Source organism: Ictalurus punctatus, chromosome 3 (assembly GCF_001660625.3).
Source record: "Ictalurus punctatus breed USDA103 chromosome 3, Coco_2.0, whole genome shotgun sequence".
NCBI classification, from domain to species: Eukaryota; Metazoa; Chordata; class Actinopteri; order Siluriformes; family Ictaluridae; genus Ictalurus; species Ictalurus punctatus.
The window spans coordinates 17,672,858-17,692,800 of NC_030418.2; the positions used below are offsets into that span (position 1 = coordinate 17,672,858).

The 19,943-nt window shown below is 37.0% G+C and overlaps 1 protein-coding gene across 1 annotated transcript; it reads left to right on the forward strand.

Annotated features, from left to right (window-relative positions):
• Positions 1–8,554: 8,554 nt before the first annotated feature.
• Positions 8,555–18,346, forward strand: hells (helicase, lymphoid specific). The gene is made up of 23 exons (XM_017465040.3): positions 8,555–8,946; positions 9,094–9,191; positions 9,339–9,442; positions 9,631–9,753; positions 10,134–10,181; positions 10,344–10,368; positions 10,548–10,609; positions 10,708–10,746; positions 10,959–11,183; positions 12,551–12,733; positions 13,544–13,687; positions 13,896–14,092; positions 14,203–14,299; positions 14,407–14,568; positions 14,731–14,879; positions 15,035–15,179; positions 15,295–15,378; positions 15,488–15,607; positions 15,699–15,815; positions 15,925–16,084; positions 16,642–16,738; positions 17,099–17,175; positions 17,298–18,346. The coding sequence occupies exons 1-23, from the start codon at positions 8,939–8,941 to the stop codon at positions 17,384–17,386; spliced, it is 2,553 nt and encodes an 850-aa protein (XP_017320529.1). The 5' UTR covers positions 8,555–8,938; the 3' UTR covers positions 17,387–18,346.
• The last annotated feature ends 1,597 nt before the right edge of the window (positions 18,347–19,943 follow it).

Below are 19,943 nucleotides of genomic sequence, written 5' to 3' on the forward strand. Positions count from 1 at the left end.
CACCAGCCCACTGTCAGATATACTGACCAGGATATTATAAGAAGGTATAACTCTGATAAGATTCAGTGATATGTAAGAACAACATATTTTCTGTTACCTTAGTGTCCTTTATAGTTACGTTTGACTGGATTCCCTCCCTGTCTATAGACAGCATCATTATGCCAGCAGTCTTTAGGCAAGCCTATTCCTGTCTATTCCTGTTTGTTCATAAGGTCAAGTGTGCTTTTTACAAACGCAAACCTTTCAACATTAAGAATTTTTTTAAAGTTATTCTCAGTCAAATGTGCATCATCGTTGTGGTCATACAACCTTATGAGGAACATTAACGGTTCTTTGTTTTGTCCTTCCAGGCAATTACATAACTGATACAACTGTAGTCCCTATAATAGATTCTTTGTAAAATAAAATAAATAGCCACACCTACAAGGGTCAACTGAGCTGTAACACCATACTTTCTGAATCTCCCCCTCACTTATAAGTGGGAGGAATAGTAAGTTATCTGTTGGGACATTCTTTTAGTTTTCAGTGAGGCACTGTTCTACAGGAAATACATGTGGTTAGTAGTGATGTTAGTAGTAATGTTTTTAAAATCATCTGTATACATACAGTCTACATTAGTCAAATTTCTCTTAGGGCAGATGAGTTTTTGTTGTTTATTTTGGCACTGACATGGACATCTGAAGCGTTATTGGTACTCTCTGTTGTTTTAGTAAGCAACAGGTGAGGACATCAGTGGGGGCGACAGACAGGGAGAAGCAGCCCTGGATACCCCGAGGCATCTGTGAGAAAGCCCTGCTTATCATAAACAGATCTGAAAAAGCCAAAGCCTCCCGTAATGTATCCCTTAAACCCAAAGTAGAAAAACTGCTAACCTTTATGGAAAAAGCACATACATTTCGCATATGATTATTATTCACCATGTTATGCCCTGAACACATGTAGCATTTAAAAATAAATGCATAACAAAAGTACAACTAAAATAAAATGGGAAAATACATGAATTAAGTGAAAATAAAATTACATGCTATACATATGAAAAATTATGAATCATGTGTAAAGAAAATAACATGCAGAAAATTCCACATGGGAAAAATGTGAGGAATAACATGTGACATGTCAAAGAAAAAACACGTGATTATTCACGTGACGTTCATGTGAAGTTTTCTGTAAGAACAGTTCAAAGCTCATCGTAATTTTAGATAAATAAATTTTTAAAAAATCAAATGTTCTAATTTTCCACTTTACTGATGTTAATATTTTGGGAAATCACAACCATATTTTTTTAAGGTTATTAGCAGCTACAGACACCTGCAGAATGACCAATTTGACCTGTTTGTTTTTGAGAACCCCACAAAGACATAATGTACAAACAGGTTATTGTCCAAATCTCTTTTTACAAGTAATCCTCCAGAATAATTTTTTGCAGAGCCTTGTTGGTCTTAGACTCTAAGTACCTCTATTTCCACATGTTTGACACTGAGCATTTCAGTTACTTATATAACTTTTTAAGAAACAAGCAGCAAAACATCTTGCACTGATTTGGCCCTTTGAGTGTTTTTTTTGTTTGTTTTGGGGGGTTTTTGTGTGTTTTTACAAAAGGATGCCTTGCATCTTACATGATAATGAAGATGACAAACAGAGTCAATGCTCACAAAAGTTAATCAGAAGAATTATAGGCATATGATTCTATTCCTCTCCCAGGTCAAATAAGCAAAAGATCCCTTAAAAGCAGGTGTAGTCATATTAATGAAGAAGGGCCATTTAACACAACATGTGCTGAAATAGTACTAACACATAAAGTGTGTAAGATATTAACACATCCTTTCTGAGAGTGTAGAAACACCAGCATTGCCAGAGGGTTAATGACTGACCTCCATCTATTGAGGCAAGGACACCATTCAGTCTGCAGTGTTTGGGGTTCAATTGCAGGCTGACAACCCATCTCTGGAATGACTGCAGTTCTAGCAAGCCTAAGGGAATGTGGCTGCTCTCATCAGTCCAAGCATTCTCAACAGAAGCTGATACTGTAGACAGCCTGGCAAGCATGATTATATTTGCCACATGCTGGGGTGGCTAGCAGTCTTAGTAGGTCCAGATTCATGCCACTGAATTCTGTGATTTGCTTTGGTGTTTTGTAGTACACCATGAGCTCAGGTGCCACAGTGTGAGAGAGGATGATTGATGAGTTTTGGATGGCTTGCTTTTTAGTGACAGCACACAGGAGCTACTTGTTCAGATATGGCAGTATCCTGATGCCAGTGGCCATCTAAAGAGGCAAGGCCAGCTGTATATGTGGAATTGCTGACCTTGGAAGGCAAACTTTAGGAAAGTTCTGTGCAATGGCAATAGCATTTACATTTACATTTACAATTTTGGCATTTGGCAAACACCCTTAACCAGAGCAACTTACAGAAAAGCTTTAAAGTCTCTATCAATAAATACATCCTGATACTGGTTCAGTAGGTCACAAACTAAGGGTACTATTAGTCTAACAAACTCTTTTGGGGAGGTAATATAGTATAATAAAACACACAGACAACACAATAATTTTTTTTACTAATAGAATTTTTTATTTATATAAAGTGCTATGATCAAATAAGCATCACATGTCTATGAACATGTTCTGTGACTGCATAGTCTCAATAGTCATAATCTCCCTTTCATAACAACTGAAATGGGAGGATCTTTGGGGAACAAAGTTCCCTCCAAGTGAAATTGAAAACTGGACAGGAAACCACCATCCTTCTTTAGAACAAGAAAATAAGAATGAATACAAATACATTTTTAACTGTGGGGCCTACACAATTTTCTACAGCACTACTATTTCAGTGATGGTCCAACCCATGCACTTTAGGTATGTGCTTGGAGCCATTTTCTAGGGCCCCTCCTATTAGGTAGATATTGTGTGACACCCCACCACCAACACCGCTCACGGCAATGTAATGCAGGCAGGCAGGCATGAAGGCAGGACCAAGGTGTGTTGTTTTAAAAACACCATGTGGATGGTCTGTATGGCCAAAGGGGCTTTATGATAAAAGCATTCAACTTCCTGAAGTACAATGTATAATGTAAAAAATACAAACAGCAGCAACAAAGAATGGAAAAACAGGGGCTATTCACAGGACACCTGTAGTTCTAACATCAGTCACAAGCTGCTTAGCAGATACTGCGTCATACATCGGTATGTGATCTTCTTGGAGTATGCATGCGCACACACAAGGGGTTATTCCCTGCTGGCTAGGAGGGGTGAGATAGAATAGCAATTACAGAGAAAGATGCATTGTCAGCTATTCGACTTGCTTCCACATGTATAATGTACAAGCAAACAGCCTGTGATTATATGTTGAACAGGAGGTGTGGCTTTATGTTGTTGTTGTTTAAAAAAACGCAGAAATGTAAAAAAAAAAAAAAAAAAAATGAGAAGTGCATTGCCAGGACACACACACACACACACACATACACACACACACACACACACACACACACACACACACACACACACACACACACACATGCTTCTGCTGACAAACTATTAAAATCATGTAGGTCAGACCTGGATTATGTCTGATTCAGAGACGTGCAATTTTACTGTATTATTATTTAACAACTTTTGTGTGTGTGTGCATGTGTGTGCATGCGTGTGTGCATGCGTGTGTGTGTGTGTGTGTGTGTTTGCATGACTGTGTGATCAAATAATAATTATGATTATACTGAAAGTTAATTTATTACTGCAATTATCTCACTAATTCACATGTTCCTTGAATAGGTCAGAGCTCTGGTAATAATGGATAGCTCACACATGTGAACTCACACACATCACAGCTGCAGAGACTTTGGTTTCCTGTAACCCTCCAAACAATATTTCCATAAAAGCGCATCCACATCTCATTTCCTCACACTCTGGAAAATATAACAGAGATTCAATGGAATAACAAACATCAAATAAGGACTGACTCATGCCAGTACCAATGATATAGCATGTTCCTCCACACACACTGAAAAAAGGTTAAATTTTTCCTTTGGGAATTTGTTTTTGGGTTTTCTTCCCTATTTAAAATGTTTTTTTTTGTTTGTTTGTTTGTTTGTGTGTTTGTGGGTGTATGAGCATGTGTCTCTCTTGTTTAAAGGAGTCTAATTTCCTTAGAGGCATTTTCACTCAATTATGATTTGAACATGAAAGGGAAGAGGATGCTGACTAAACTAGGAACAATCAAATTAAGGGCAATTAGAACTTTTTCCTGTAAGAAACTGTGAGCTATCAATATCTCCTTGCAAATCTCACATGATTATAGCTGTTGTGCTTTGTGTTTGCACGAATCTTACAGGAACTCGGTCAGGCTTTGGTGGGGTGGAGTGGCTTTCATGACATATCACCCTCACTGCTGGCAAAATACACAGCAGCACCAGTTATTAGATTATGTCTGGTGTTATCATTAAGCCAACTGAGATCTTTTAATAAATCTGACAGTGTGTCATATTATGTTATAAAATCACTGGGTATTCCTAAACTTTTGACTTGTCATGCAGCTGCTAAGCCCTACAGATACTCAACAAATGCATCTAAATTTTAAAAAAAAATTCTGTGCTCATTTGTTGAATGTCGTTTATGTTACATACCATTTTTATTTAAAACCTACCAGTTACCTAAACAGTTGTAATTGCAAAAGTAATATAATTAATTCATGGATTGCTGCAATGTGTGAAACTACATTTATTCTAACTGTGAGGATTATTCAGGGATTTTTAAATGATCTCAAGAAAAATTTAAGACTTTTCCTGAGACCTCTTGCCTTAATTATAGCCACTGCATGTATAACAATAAGGACAAACTTCTTGCAACAAAATAAGGACAAAGAACATTGTGAGTCAGCTTTATCCCCAGTCTATTTCAGGAGCAACAATATATGATAAGGAAAGATATGACTGAAACATATATGTGACTAAACATGTCATTTTAAAAAGACAACTAAAAGTTTGAGAGGAGTTCAATACTACCTCTGCCACATTTCAAAGCTTGCGTTCTCCTTTATACTGAAATAACAGACAGAGAGCTGCAATGGAGGAAATGGGCTAATGGGTTATTTCCATATGTTTACAGCCAGACAGCCCTAATTGATAACCTCCCAGATAACCTGCACATACACTGAAGATAGAATGGCTCAACAAACACAATATTTAATTAACTTAAGATATTATAATTTAAGTAACCATACACTGCCCACCCAATACACTAACTGTTAAGATGTTTAATTATTGGGGCTTTTTTGGGTTGGTTTTTTTTTATTATTGAATCAGGGCAATTTGAGACAGTGCCTTGAGGTGAGTGGGCCTGTAGGAGTAGAAAAGTATGGAGACCCGCTGAATAGAAATATCACACAGCTCAGATACATGTACAGGCAGAGGATACATTGCTTCAGGGCAGTGAGCAAGGAGTCTTATCAGGTGTGAAAGATTTCGGAGGCAACTTTTTCTCACTACTGTCGGCCTTGGGTCAGACTCTGCCATGCCAGCCCTACAGTCTTCATACCAAAATAAATGCCAGGATGATAGTTTAGACTCTTGTGTTTTGAGGGCTGCAGTATTCATTCATCACATAGTTGAATACAATGCTTGAGAGTGGGAGAATTATGTACATTAGTACAGAGGCAGTTGATTGCCAATATGAATGAGTTTGCTGGCACAGATCACAATTTTAGTGCAGGTAATGTGTTAACCAGGAAAGATCAACAAGATAATGCACTAGAACTATGGGTATGTGATGGAACAAAAATAAATAAATTAATAAAATACGTTTAGGGTAAACATTTTGCACATTCAGTGATGTAAGTTATTTGACATTTGCTTTAAAACCAAAACTTTAGAATACGGTTTGAGATTATACTACCCTCAAATGTCCAATTGCTTCATAGTCAAGGATATACTGTGTATATAATAAGAATATAGTGCACAATTAATATTTGCGTCCTTAGAAGTTAGTTGATCAATCTTTTTAATCATTGGCTCTCAGACAAGCACATGTCTGAAACCAGCAAAAAATGTCTTTATATTCAGGGGATGATTTGTGTCAGAGGACATACATTATATGGGCAAAAGTTTGCTGACACCAGACCATCACACCCATGTGTGCTTTTTGAACATCCCATTCCAAATTTAGCCCCCACTTTGCTGTTATAATAACCGCCATTCTTCTGGAAGGCTTTCCACTAGATTTTGGAACATGGTTGTCGGGATTTGTACCCATTAAGCAACAAGAGCATTAGTGAGGTCAGGCAGTGATGTCGGGCAAAGAGGCTTGGCATGTAGTCGGCATTCCAGATCATCCCAAAGATATTCAGTGGTCTGTGCATGACACTTGAGTTCTTCCATTCCAACTTTGCAAAACATGTCTTCATGGAACTCGCTTTCTGTACAAAGACATTGTCATGCTGGAACAGGTTTGAGCCCCTTAGTTTCAGTGAAGTGAAATTGCAATGCTACACACACAAAGACATTCTATACAATTGTGTGCTTTCAACTTTTCCCCAAGCAACTGTTTGGGGAAGTCCCACATACTTTTGGCCATGCCATGTCGTGTACTGTATATGTACTCAGGACTACACTTGAGAATTCCTCAATTAAACCTAAGCTTAATTTTTGTCAAGATATCTAGCTTTCTGCTGACCTCTTGTGGATAGCAATCACAGTGTCAATATTTAATGTAGGTGAATGTCATTCAATTTCTTCATGTTAGTTGTTGCAAGTGAGTCTTTCATAGCATTACCTCTCTCAATGGGAAGAAGTTAAAACTGTGAGCCAGGTTCATATCAAAATGTATTTAAATGTTAACTGTAAATGCTAGAATTGTTTAAAATTGTAATGTTTTTAGCTTTCCTTTGTGGTTTCAGAAATGCCAAACGTTTCTAGAATCAGGGTTGTCATTAGAAGCAAAAAAAAAAAAAAAAAAAGTAATTATTCTTTATTTTATTGTTCATACTCAAGCTGATCTGGGGCCTGCATGCGTAATATATATTTTAAAAGAGAAAATGTCGACACTTAGTGGTCAACGAGAGTTATTGCAGCTGATTGTCGCGTTATCTTCAGAATTGCATTGAGATTTATCAAGAATGTTTGTAATTCATCGGCTGAGAGTTTGGACTACGCAGACCGTAACCCCCCTTAGCCCAGTTGTCAAAGCAAAGAGAAACAAAAATGATTATAAACTATAATCATGAGTATTTGTTAACTCTTTGCACTAGGTACTAAAGTCCAAGGGCCCCATGAATTTATACGACTGCGTTTTCAAATGCTATTAGTTACAAAATCGATTGTTTCCGTATCGTCCCTGGCCCCAAAATAACTGAATTCCCCCCGTCTTAACTTCAACCTTTTGTTTGTTTGTTTGTTTGTTTGTTTGTTTGTTTGTTTGTTACCCTTGAACCTGGCTGGGGCAAAACAGCTTTACCATCCGTCTGTTTAGGAATGAGCAGATCAATGCTGAAATATACATGCTTTCAGTCCTGAAGGTTTTCCTTTTCAAATTGATACTGGTATTAGAATATCATTGTGTTTATCCATCCATCCATCCATCCAGCTATCCATCCAGCTTATCCTACATAGGATCACGTGGGAGCCTGGAGCCTAACCCAGGGAATTTGTGCACAAGGGACACCCTGGACCAAGTGCCAACCCATGGCAGGCCACAATCACACACATATTCAAAAACTATGGACAATTTTGGAAATGCCAATCAGCCTACTATTCTTGGATTGGGGAGGAAACCAGTGTACTCAGAGGAAACCCCCAAAGCACAGAGGGAACATGCAAACACCCTGCACACAGGGTGGAGGCAGGATTCGAACCCCCAATCCCTGAGGTGTGAGGCAAAAGTTGTTTATTTATTCTTTTGTTTGTTTTTTGTTTGTTTGCTTATTTAATTTTAAATCAAGTGTGACCCTACCATTAAACTAGTATAATATATATATATATATATATATATATATATATATATATATATATATATATATATATATATATAGTAAGATTATTGAGTCAGGCATGCATGCAGAAGTCAGAGAGTGAATGCAAGTGAAAGCATAGTCTCAAATGCTTTAATATCCAGGTTTGAATATTCTCACTTTGAAACTTTGGCACTTATTTTTTTTTTTTTAAACCTTTTTATATGTACGAGAAGTATCGGTATCGCGACATTAGTCTTGGTATGACTCGCTGTTAAAGCGGTATAAAAATAAATAAATAAATAAATAAAATCACTTAGTACCGCCCATCCTTTACTCTCTGTACTCAAGCCAAAATCTTTCGCGGGAAATGTCATGTAAGAATGTCGCACACATATCAAACACAGGGGTGATTCTGTAAAACGCAGGACCTTTAATACAATCCTTTTTCAAACCATGCGTGTGTTCTTCATAAAAATAATAATAAAATTGGTAGTTTATATTTCAAAGAGTGTTATTTGGGATAAGTGTATATGGAAAGAGCAACTCTCATCATAATCCGTGCTCCAGATCCACCCCCATTTGAAGGCCACATTGGTTGCGTCCACATTGGCGCGAAACCTCTCGGTCTCCAGTGTCTTGGGTTACACAAGCTCACGCTGAGTTAGTGTTCACGTGCTGTTGTTGATAGTTATCTAAATTGATCTGTTTCTTTAACGAGCAAAAAAAGAGAAAACATTTGGCTTTATTCAACTTAGGATTTATTTTAGTTTGGGGAGTGTATTCCACTTTTTTGTTGCTTGTTTCTTGGTGTTAACTTTAGGTTAGCAATAACCTAGCAACAAAAGTTACCTTTTTTCAGGAGGTTATACAACTTTGTGCAATATAGAGAAAAAGTAAACAAACAAACAAACAAACAAAAACTAAAGAGCCGTGTGTTTTGCGTATCGACACAGCTGACACGACCAGAGCTGATTTCCTTGAGTCTGGACACAGCAGCTGAAATGAGTGTGTAAGTATCACTGCTAGCTTTTATATGTAATACACACCTCATTCATCACAACACTGTACTTTCTCTCGGATAATGTTCGACATTTAACATTTTCTGAAGGTTGTGGGAAAGCTAAAAAGTCTTTAACTGTTGTTTATTTGCTGTTAGGAGCGTTAAAGATGAGGCACGTAGTGTGTCTCCCCTTTGTCCCAAACACAATGAATGTGAGGAGCCAGAAGGAGCTGCAATGGAGGTTTCTTCTGCAGGTATGAGTCTGAACTTTAGCTTGCTCAGGTCTTGAGGGATACATATTACTACTGCATTGATCTCAGATCATACAGTGTGTAGAGCCCGGTTCTGTTTAAACGAGGTCACGACTGTAGATTGGGGTTAATGCATGTCTCTACTTGCAGTTCAAGGTCCAGTTGAGGAGGTTGTTATAACAAAGGAAATGGCAGAGATGGAAAGGAATTTAAAGGAAGAAGGGGAAAGAAAGGAGAGAGAGATGATTGAAAAGGTACCTACTGAAGGTGTACTTAATTATACATATGATTATTAATTATGTGTTGTATTAATACATAATATACTTAACTGAACTGTCAGGGGCTTTCTTAAACGTTAAGTTTAAACGTGTAATTGTTTGAATATATTCAGTATGGCTTTGTATCTCTTTATTCAGTCTCTGTGTATGTGTGTGGTTTGCAGGCGAGACAGTCATGGGAAAAAGACACTCAAGAAATGCGTTTTAAGAGGCTGCAGCACCTTTTGGAGAAAAGCAACATATACTCCAAATTTCTGCTTACGAAAATGGAGCAGCAGCAGCAAGAGGTGGGGTTTCATATCGCCCTTTGGGGAAAATGGCAAGAAATAAAATACTTTCTGCTTCCTGGTTTGTCTGCAAAACTGCAAGACATTCTTATGGATTAAAGTTAATACTAAGAAACATGCACATAGGTTTATAAGAACGCAGGCATGCAGTGTGTAAAGCTAAAGGATTGTTTTAATTATTCAAATTGTCCAAAGAAGTTTTTTCAAATTTTAAGTTCAATCCAGCTCCACACACTGAAAACATCTAATTATTATTTTTTAATTTATTGTTGTTTTCGGGGGATTTTTTGGCAAGTGGTAAATGTTCAGAATGTCAAGCCATCTTTTTCAATTTGGAAACATTTATAGTAAAAAATTTATACAAATATTTATCAATACAGGAAAAAATAAGGAAGGAGAGACTGGAAAAGAAAGCAGTGACACAGAAGGTCAGTGGGTGCTAAAATCCATTGTTTTGGAAATGTAAAATATAGATGTGATAATAATATATTGTGCTGTTCCAGGCTTTTAACTATCATTGTTCACGAAGTATTTGTAAATGCACGTAGTACGGATTCCCAACTAATACAAATTGTCCCACAATTCCACAGGCCAATGGCAAGAAGACAGAAAAAGGTATTGTTGTATATTAATTGAACATATGACTCGTGTAAATATATGGCTTACTTTATTTCAACTATAAAATTTCATATATTCACATTTTGGGACATGTGCACTAACCTGAACACTTTAAGTAGATGAAATGGAAATCTAACAAGGCATACTTGTAATGTTTAATCTCTTCTTGTCTTAAGTTGGGAGGAAGAAGAGAGAAAGGGAGGAAGATTATAAAATTGCTGATGTTATATCCAAAGAGGTAAGCACATTTTTGTGATTTATTCCCTATGTTCTCTTATAAAGAACTTGGTGTGACCATTGGCTGAAATGTTTCTTTGAAAAATTTATATTTTACAGGAAATTTTGTCAAAAGCCAAAAAACGGAAAGTGGATGAGGTAATTTGTAATAGCTTTTTATGGAGCGGGGGGGACTCTAATACAAAACCATGTAATGTCTTAGACAAGATTTCTTGAACCTGGAGTATTTTTAAGAACTTCTTTTTAATATATATATATATATATATATATATATATATATATATATACACATTTGAAATCTGTTTACCTCAGGATTTTTATTTTGAGTGTTCCTACTCTGTATTCTGAAGGAGGCTCAAAGCCAAAAGAAACTTGAGGCAGAGGATATAGAAAAACTAAGTGACTCTAACTCAGATATAAAAGAGCGACTGTCTGAAGTTGTGCGGGAAAATGCCAAGGAGCTGCTGGACCCAGAAAGGAAAGTGAACGGGCAGCCTGTGCCTGCGCAGCAACCCAAACTCTTCACTGGTGGTGTGATGAGGTGGTACCAGGTGGAGGGCATTGAATGGCTAAGGGTAAGCTAGCAACAGCATACAGAGAAATTATCAAAACAAAATGCCAACTGTAATGCAAGTAATACAGTTACTTGTAGGGATTTGTCAAATTAGGGCTGTGCACAGATATTTAAATACTGTTGTGCATAAAATTCACATGAAGTCAGTTAGAAAATATGAAAAAGCTTTGTCTGGTAATAATTTTCAGCAGATAGCAGTATTGTTGTGGTGTGTAAGAGGTCCAGACTTGAGAGCAGCCAGCCTTAACAGTCATGAGGACAGTGTCATGAGGAAGCTTGCAGGACATAACCGAGAATACATTTCCAACAATATTCTGTACAACATAATTTAAAAGATTAAACTACAGTGGACACAAATTACCTACCTTGGGTTTGCAGATTTTGTGGCACAAGGGACACTGCATGTGTGGCAAGTATCTACTGCTTCACTGTTCATTTTGCATCAGGTGCTGCTCTTGCATGTTTTAGTAAATATAACCTGCAGATACCTGTACTGCCCGTCAGATTATTATACAACATACACCGACAATGATGATTCACTAATCCAATGAGATTAAAGCTGCTACAAACCGCCACAATTTTTTGGGAAGAAAGCATTTAGGTATAAGACTCCTGCAAATTGGAATAATCTACCTTTTAAATGTACAATCTTTATCTTTTTTTTCTTTTTTTTTTCTTTTTTTTTTTAATTTAAATTATGTTTAAAAATGGTTTGTTTTTGTTTTCAAACCTGTTGTACTTCCGTTTGACGATATCTGTTTATATTTATTAATGCTAGGCAAACATTCATATTTTGTTAATTTTGTAATGGGGTGTGTTTTGAATATGATTGTTGTTTTTTTCTTACATTATTTAACTTTTGTGTATTAGGACCCCCTTGAAAACGAGATGAAGCATCTCAAGGGGTTTATCCTAAAGAATAAATTTGTTATTGCTACTACAAATTCACTTTCATGAATTTTAACCTATGTCAGGGTGCATGCTGCTATAGTGGAACTACAGGCTGAAATATTGCACTTGCATTCAGTTAACATTAGCTATGCATTTAATATTTCTGTTTATTACATCTGTCAAACCCAAGGAGGTGCACTGCCATCAGCAGGTAGAAAGTTTAATTGCAATGGAAAAAATATTCTTATGTAAGACCCTTTACCTATATAAGACATTTTTACCTTTTTCCTCTCATAATAGTTAACCAAATATACATTCATTAACTCTTGTAGGTATTCAAATATTAAAATTAGGCAGAAGGCAAATTCTTATTTCAAATACAACATTCTGCACAGGTCATGAGAAATTGAGATGGTGATGTATTTGAGGAAATTTCTCCACACGTTCTCACATGCTTTTGTTTCATTTGTTGTGTAGATGCTGTGGGAGAATGGAATAAATGGTATCCTGGCTGATGAGATGGGACTGGGAAAGACCATACAGTGCATTGCTCATATTGCAATGATGATCGAGAAGAAAGTCCTGGGACCATTCTTGGTTGTAGCTCCTCTGTCCACTCTGCCTAACTGGATTAGTGAGTTTAGGCGCTTCACTCCAGAGGTGAGGCTACTGAAATGGGGTTTAACCTGGGGACCGTATTTGCGTTTTAAAAATCTCATTCACAATGATATGGGTTTGCAACTTTGATGAGATAATTTAACAAATTGCCAAAGCTATCAGGAATTCTGGATTTTAACTCGTGGGAGTGGTAATCAGTACAAAATTGCCACCCGAAAAATGTAGTCATGACTTTACACAACACTGACTAAATGATATTAAGTGTTAATGCAGTAAAACCTGCTAGCACAGCTTCAGCATGATCCATTGAGTCAGTGTGCATAAAGCCATCTGGCTTAGCATGAATAGAGAAATTGCTGTCCAGTATTGGCTAGCAAAGGAAAAAAAACGGTGGAGAAAAAAAGCATACCCCAAAACTGACTAGGCACTGTCATCAACTCATAATCTAGATTCTTGCTGATGAACTGACTGGCTAAAATTGGCTAGTTTTATACAAGATGCAATAAGGACAAATACAGAGCACAACTACATTGTAATGCCTGAAGTCAAGACAGCTGTAGAGTTTATGGTTATACTCCAAATCCCAAGCTCATCACATGCTTTACAACAATAAGTTTGTTACAGTACTGATGATAGTGTAATTTAATATGGTGTTTAATCATTATTGTGACAAACTAATTATTTGGATTAATCCCACCCAGCTTTGGTAAGCACAAGAACTCTGTGGAGAAGAACATTCAAGCAATGCTTACGTTTAAAATTTTGGTTATGTTCTGCAGGTTAAATCCAGGTTTCCTGTAAATATAGCACACTCTTTATATATTACCTTGATCCCTTGTCTCTTTTCCTTAGATGTCTATAATGCTTTACCATGGCTCACAGAAAGAAAGAATGGACCTCGTCAAGAAAATCCGCAAGCCTCAGGGTTCCCTGCATATGTGCCCTGTTGTTGTGACTTCATTTGAAATTGCCATGATTGACAGGAAGTATCTTCAGGTTAGAACTGATTCTTGCACACCAGTGAATGCTATGATGTACAGTAATTAGGACTGGGAAATTTAAATACAAATACTGTTTTTATGAAAATAGTTGTAGTGCAGTTTAGACTGTTAATGACTTTAAAAGCCTGAGCAAATGTTTTGTTTTTGTTTTTATTTATTTATTTTAAGCAATTAAATTTGGTCTCTTCCAATTCTCTCTCTAGCGTTTCCACTGGAAATACCTGATTGTGGATGAGGGTCACAGGATAAAGAACTTGAACTGTCGTTTAGTGCAAGAGCTGAAAATGCTTCCAACTGACAACAAACTGCTGCTGACAGGAACTCCTTTGCAGAATAATCTTTCTGAGCTATGGTCTCTGCTTAACTTCCTTCTCCCCGACGTCTTTGATGACTTAAAGAGGTATTCATCAATGTGAATTAATATTATGAATTTCCTGTAGTCTGTTTGGATCAGCTTTGTAGTAATAGTTTTTTTTTTTGTTTGTTTATTTGTTTTGTGTAACTCTTTAGTTTTGAGTCATGGTTTGACATCAGCACCATCACCTCAGATGTTGAGACTCTTGTAACTAATGAACGAGAACAAAACATCCTTAATATGCTTCACCAGGTGAGAACAAAGCAGAAACTGTTGTACAATCTTTTCAAAGGTTACTCATTTGCTGTGATACCCATAGACATTGCACTATAAACCCTGTGATTCTGTGATTCCCTCAGATTCTCACACCCTTTCTCTTGAGACGACTGAAGTCAGATGTGACTTTGGAGGTTCCGCCAAAGAAAGAGATTGTGGTATATGCTCCAATGACAGCCAAGCAGGATACCTTTTACAGGGCTATTGTTGACAAAACCATTGCAAAGGTGCTGGGTCAGGATAAGGTAAGGAGTGGTTTATTATTTGTGTTGCATTTGGGACACTTCGGATAGTGTGACACATACAGATACTTTTTCAGTGTGTGTATATAAATCAGTTCTTTTATGATTTGCACTCAATTCCTGCATTAATTAATTTTTTAATAATTTGATCATTTTTAAACCAAGGGGGAGACTACAGCAGTACAGCGGCCATCCGCTGGGCGCCCTAAACGCAAGTCTCGGAAGGTGGTGGATTATTCTGAAAGCAATGAATCTCCAAATGACCTAGAAAAATACATCGAAAAAGTTCAGAAGGAGATGGAAAGTCAGAAGGAGTCAGTGTCTTGTTTTATTTATTTATTTATTTTTAAATAAAAAATTATTTTTACTTAAAAAAAAAAAATAAAATAAATAAATAAATAAAAAACATTCAGATCAATCATTGATTTAACATTCAAGTTAAAAAAAATTAAATCAATTCTTTCCACAGTTTTGCTCCTCTGGTAGACATTCAAATGCCTGTTGATGCCCAGATCAACCTGAAGCTACAGAACATACTAATGCTTTTGAAGCGATGCTGCAATCATCCATATCTCATCGAATATCCTCTTGTCCCTGGAACCGAAGAGTTTAAAGTAATTAAAATTTTAAAATTGATAACTCCTGTATTAATAAAACTATCATATCTGATTAGCTTGGAGACCATAAGTACTCTTAATTTATGTAACCCTGTTTTTTTTTTTCCTACAGATTGATGAGCAGCTGGTGGAGACATCAGGGAAGTTCTTAATTCTTGACCGAATGCTCCCCGAATTGAAAAAAAGAGGACATAAGGTGAAGTACAGTCTTTGTCATTTGTATTTATTTATTTATTTATTTTTAAAATTTTAAGTACCATCTTACAATTTGAGATGTACTTGTGTGCTTCTGATGGTTTGCATAGGTCCTAATTTTCAGCCAGATGACCTCCATTTTGGACATCCTGATGGACTACTGTTACCTCCGGGGATATGAGTACAGCCGACTAGATGGGAGCATGAGATATGCCGACCGAGAAGAGAATGTATGCAACATGTATTTCATTCAGTTATTTGCCACTATTTACAATTCTCTTGCTACAAGTGTATTAGCCAGGTGTTCTCTACTCTATGCAGATGAAGAAGTTCTCCTCAGATCCAGAGGTATTCCTCTTCCTTTTGAGCACACGAGCTGGTGGACTTGGGATCAACCTTACAGCTGCAGATACAGTCATCATATTTGACAGTGACTGGGTATGTGTTTTCCCACAATCCACATATGTGTTTTGTACATATGTAAAATGACCGTGAGATATCGGCAGAAGACTGTTGAAATGTTTAAATATTTTCATTTTGACTGAAGAACCCTCAGGCAGACTTGCAGGCTCAGGATCGGTGTCACCGTATTGGACAAACCAAGCCTGTGGTGGTGTACCGTCTCATCACAGTAAACACTATTGATGAGAAGATCCTGGAAAGGGCATCTGCTAAGAGGAAACTAGAGAAGATGGTGATTCATAAAAGTATGTTATTTAACAGAGGATGGCACAAATTGTTTCTTTGACGGACCTTGTTAATAGGACATTTATGTCCATATACAATTTAAAAAGATTTGTTGAAGTTGGCTGGGCAAGGAATTGTAGTTTAGCATTTCAGCCATTCTTTTAATTTAAAAAATACATGACCATGTTTATTAGCAACTTTTGTGATTCATGTAATATCGTGTCTCAGACTGCTAGTATTTGTCCACTGGAATAAATAGTTTTTCATTTGAGATTCATAGCTTCCATTCACTACACAGTGTACTGCTTTGGTAATATAGCCATGATAATATTCATCCAAGCAGATACCAGCAAAATTCCTTAGGTACTTGCCAAAAAGATCTTTAATTGGTTATTTTAAGGCCCCCTTTTACCTCAATGCAGTTTTCTCCTACTGATGGGCAGCTTCCCATCTACGCAGTAAAATTAGATCAGTTGAATAAGGTAAAAAGGTTGCTGTGGTTGATTTTGAAGATTCCAGTACTAGTCTTATTTTAGGATGGCCCTATTTGAGTTTGTCAATTTTTCCCTCCCCCCAGAGAAGTTTAAAGGGGGAAAAGCTGATCTAAAGCAGTCCAAAAGCTGTCTGGATATGAATGAACTGATTGACCTGCTGAAGTCCAGCGATTATGACAGGTACTGCATTCGGGCTCACGTAGGATACTTTAAACATCTGAAAGTTTGCTGTTTGTGTTCAGTTTCTTTATTTTTGAATATTCTGTTACATGGGAGCAGAGGGCTAATATGTTTTTAAACCCAAAATAATGAATATGGACTAATAAAAACCTACCCATCATCTTCACAGAATATTGGCTATAAAAATAAAATGCCGTCTTTTCACTGGAATACAAAAGTCACCAGTGATTTTGTTGATGTTTGAACAATTCATAATTAATTCTTAATGTCATTAAATCTAGCACAAAGTGGCAGTGTCGCCACAAATATGGATATTTGAAGTAATTGTGTGTCTAATGAGCAATATCTCTCGTGTTGCAGGGCAGTGAAGAGCACTAAAGGCAAGGTCATCAGTGACAAAGACCTGGAGGTTTTGCTTGACCGCAGTGACCTGTTGGGTAAGTTTTATGACATTTAAAGTGTCTTGTTTATTGTGTTCCTGTTTACATATTTTTGTGTGATTTAGACATGTATAGGATTAGGTATTGTATTAATCAACTATTTTATGTGAACGTTTCAGATCGAGCCAAAAAGAGTGTTCAACAAGAGGATGGAGTGTTCAGGGTGGTTGAGACTAAAGAAGAGGATGCAGAGATTTGTCTGTCATAAATGTGACAAAGTAGATTGCACTATTAAAGCAAACTGTGGCCTCAATCTGCTGTTTATACAAACTGTATAGTCTTTTGCTACAGTTATTACTCCTTTTAAATCTTTTCTGATGTTATATTGCTGCTGTAACAAGCTGTCATATAATTGTCATTTTGAACAATTGTCTGCAACCTCAGAAGACTGGTGGTTTTACCCAGATTTAGATTAAACACTGCTAGCATGATACTCATCTTTATAGAATGCAGCGTAATTTGCTAAAATTTTGGAAAATTTCAATGGAAATTTGTATTAATGCACCTTAAATTCTTCTGGGATGTTGCCATTGTTTAGGTGAAAGCCAGTTATTGTGAAACATTGTCATCTACTGGTCTGTGTATCCATTTCAATATTTCCATAGTGTTGTAACTCAGAAGCACTTTGAACGTGTTTCAAGTACACCCTAACATGGACCGTGATGTTATGCTTTGATTTATTTTTTTCATGTCTACAAAATATAATAAATATAGTTTTGTACAGCAAAGTCTTTTGGTTAAAGATTCGCTGGTTCATTGGAGATTGTAAGACAAACCTTTTACTGATTGAGGATATGTAAAGTCATGTATGTTTGAGTATGGCAACTGAACTGTCTGCAGATTTCCAGAACAAGGAGAAAATCATTCAGAAAAGAAGACGTGCCCCTGTCAGCCCAAACAGTGCATTATATGAGGGCTCCTGCGATCCATGTATCTCAGGGAAAAGAGCATGTACGTAACTTTGGCAAAAAAAAAAAATTCTCTTGTACTGGATGAGTCTACAGACATACATGCACACAGCGAGAAGGGTTTATGCTGCTCGGGTGGAAACTCAACCACAAAGTCAAAGCCCAGCACAATTAATTCCATATTGCAACTTTACCTATTGTTTGTTGCATATTTTTTTGTTTATGGACCCAAATAAAGTTGGTTCTTTTGAAAAAATAAATTAACCAAAAGGTTCCTGATGCCTACTTTATAATTTTCTATATTTCTGCATAAATGATCTAAAACATAAGCGGATTTTCACGCAAGTCCTAAAAGTAGACAGAGAACCCAATTAAACAAATGAGAAACATAGACTTTTATTTATTGAAGGAAATTATCCAATATGTGAGTGGCAAAAGTATGTGAACTTCTAGGATTAGCAGTTAATTTGAAGATGAAATTAGTGTCGGGTGTTTTCAATCAATGGGATGAAAATCAGACGTGAGTGAGCACCCTGTTTTAGTTTTAAAAAACGGATTTATCAGTGATCTTCACAACACAGTTGTGGAAGTGCATCAAGGCATGAACAAAGGTGATTTCTGAGGACCTCTGAAAAAGAGTTGATGCTCATCAGGCAGGAAAAGGTTACAAAACCATCTCTAAAGAGTTTTGACCCCACCAAACCAGTGTCAAACAGACTGCTTACAAATGGAGGAAATTCAAGACCATTGTTACCCTTCCTAGCAAGATGTGTAATAGTCCATGAGGTCACAAAGGAGCCCATGGTAACTTCTAAGCAACACAAGATCTCTCTCACATTGGTTAATGTTCATGAGTCCATCATCAGAATACTGAACAAGAATGTTGTGCATGTCAGGTTTGCAAGGGGAAAGCCACTGATCTCTAAAAAGAACATTGCTGAAACATTTTGTTTGCTAAAGATCACGTGGACAAGCCAGAAGGCTATTGGAAAAATGCTTTGTGGACCGATGAGACCAAAATAGAACTATTGGTTTAAATGAGAAGCATTATGTTTGGAGAAAGGAAAACACTGCATTCCAGCATAAGAACCTTATCCCTTCTGTGAAACATGCTGGTGGTAGTATCAGGGTTAGGGCCTGTTATGCTGCATCTGGCCAGGACGACTTGCATTTCATTGATGAAACAATGAACCCTGAAGTATACCAGCGAATTCTAAAGGAAAATGTCAGGACATCTGTCCATGTACTGATTCTTGAAAGTGGGTCATGCAGCAAGACAACGACCCTAAACTAGGGCTGCACAATTAATCAAATATCGATCGGGATTATGATTTTGACTGCCCACGATTAAATGAACATGATCGACTGCGATATTAACGTTTAAAGTTCGTCCTCCGCTAATAGAAAACTTTGCTGCAGATCAAATCAAGCACTTCCTACACTTACAACCAATCACCATAGAGCGGCGCAGGGATGACGTTATTTTTAGTGCCAAAACCCGGAAACGGCGTTAGCGTTTTAGCCCTCGAGCTCCCAGCTTCACTTTGAGCTCCAGCGCTTTGCGCGAGGAGAAATCATGACATTAACATGATGCTAAATGGCACTACAGAGGTTGTCGGGGACATTAAACGTCATCATACCGAACGGGAAAAAAACTTTGCAGATAAACTCAGGGCTCTACAGTGCGACCATTTCACTCGCATTTGTGACTGAAAAGTATTTTGTGCGACTGTGAATAACTATTTATTCGCACCGGTGCGAGTGACCTGTTCGGAGTTGTATAATACAATCGGAATAAAAACTACAGGAAGTCCAAAATGCATCTACATCGAGCAACAGTTACTTTCACACTGCTTT

Coding starts and splice junctions, on each gene's coding strand:
- hells (XM_017465040.3), top strand. Junction 10,747..10,958: donor AAAAACGGAAAGTGGATGAG/GTAATTTGTAAT, acceptor TGTATTCTGAAG/GAGGCTCAAAGCCAAAAGAA. Junction 15,608..15,698: donor ATGCCGACCGAGAAGAGAAT/GTATGCAACATG, acceptor TACTCTATGCAG/ATGAAGAAGTTCTCCTCAGA.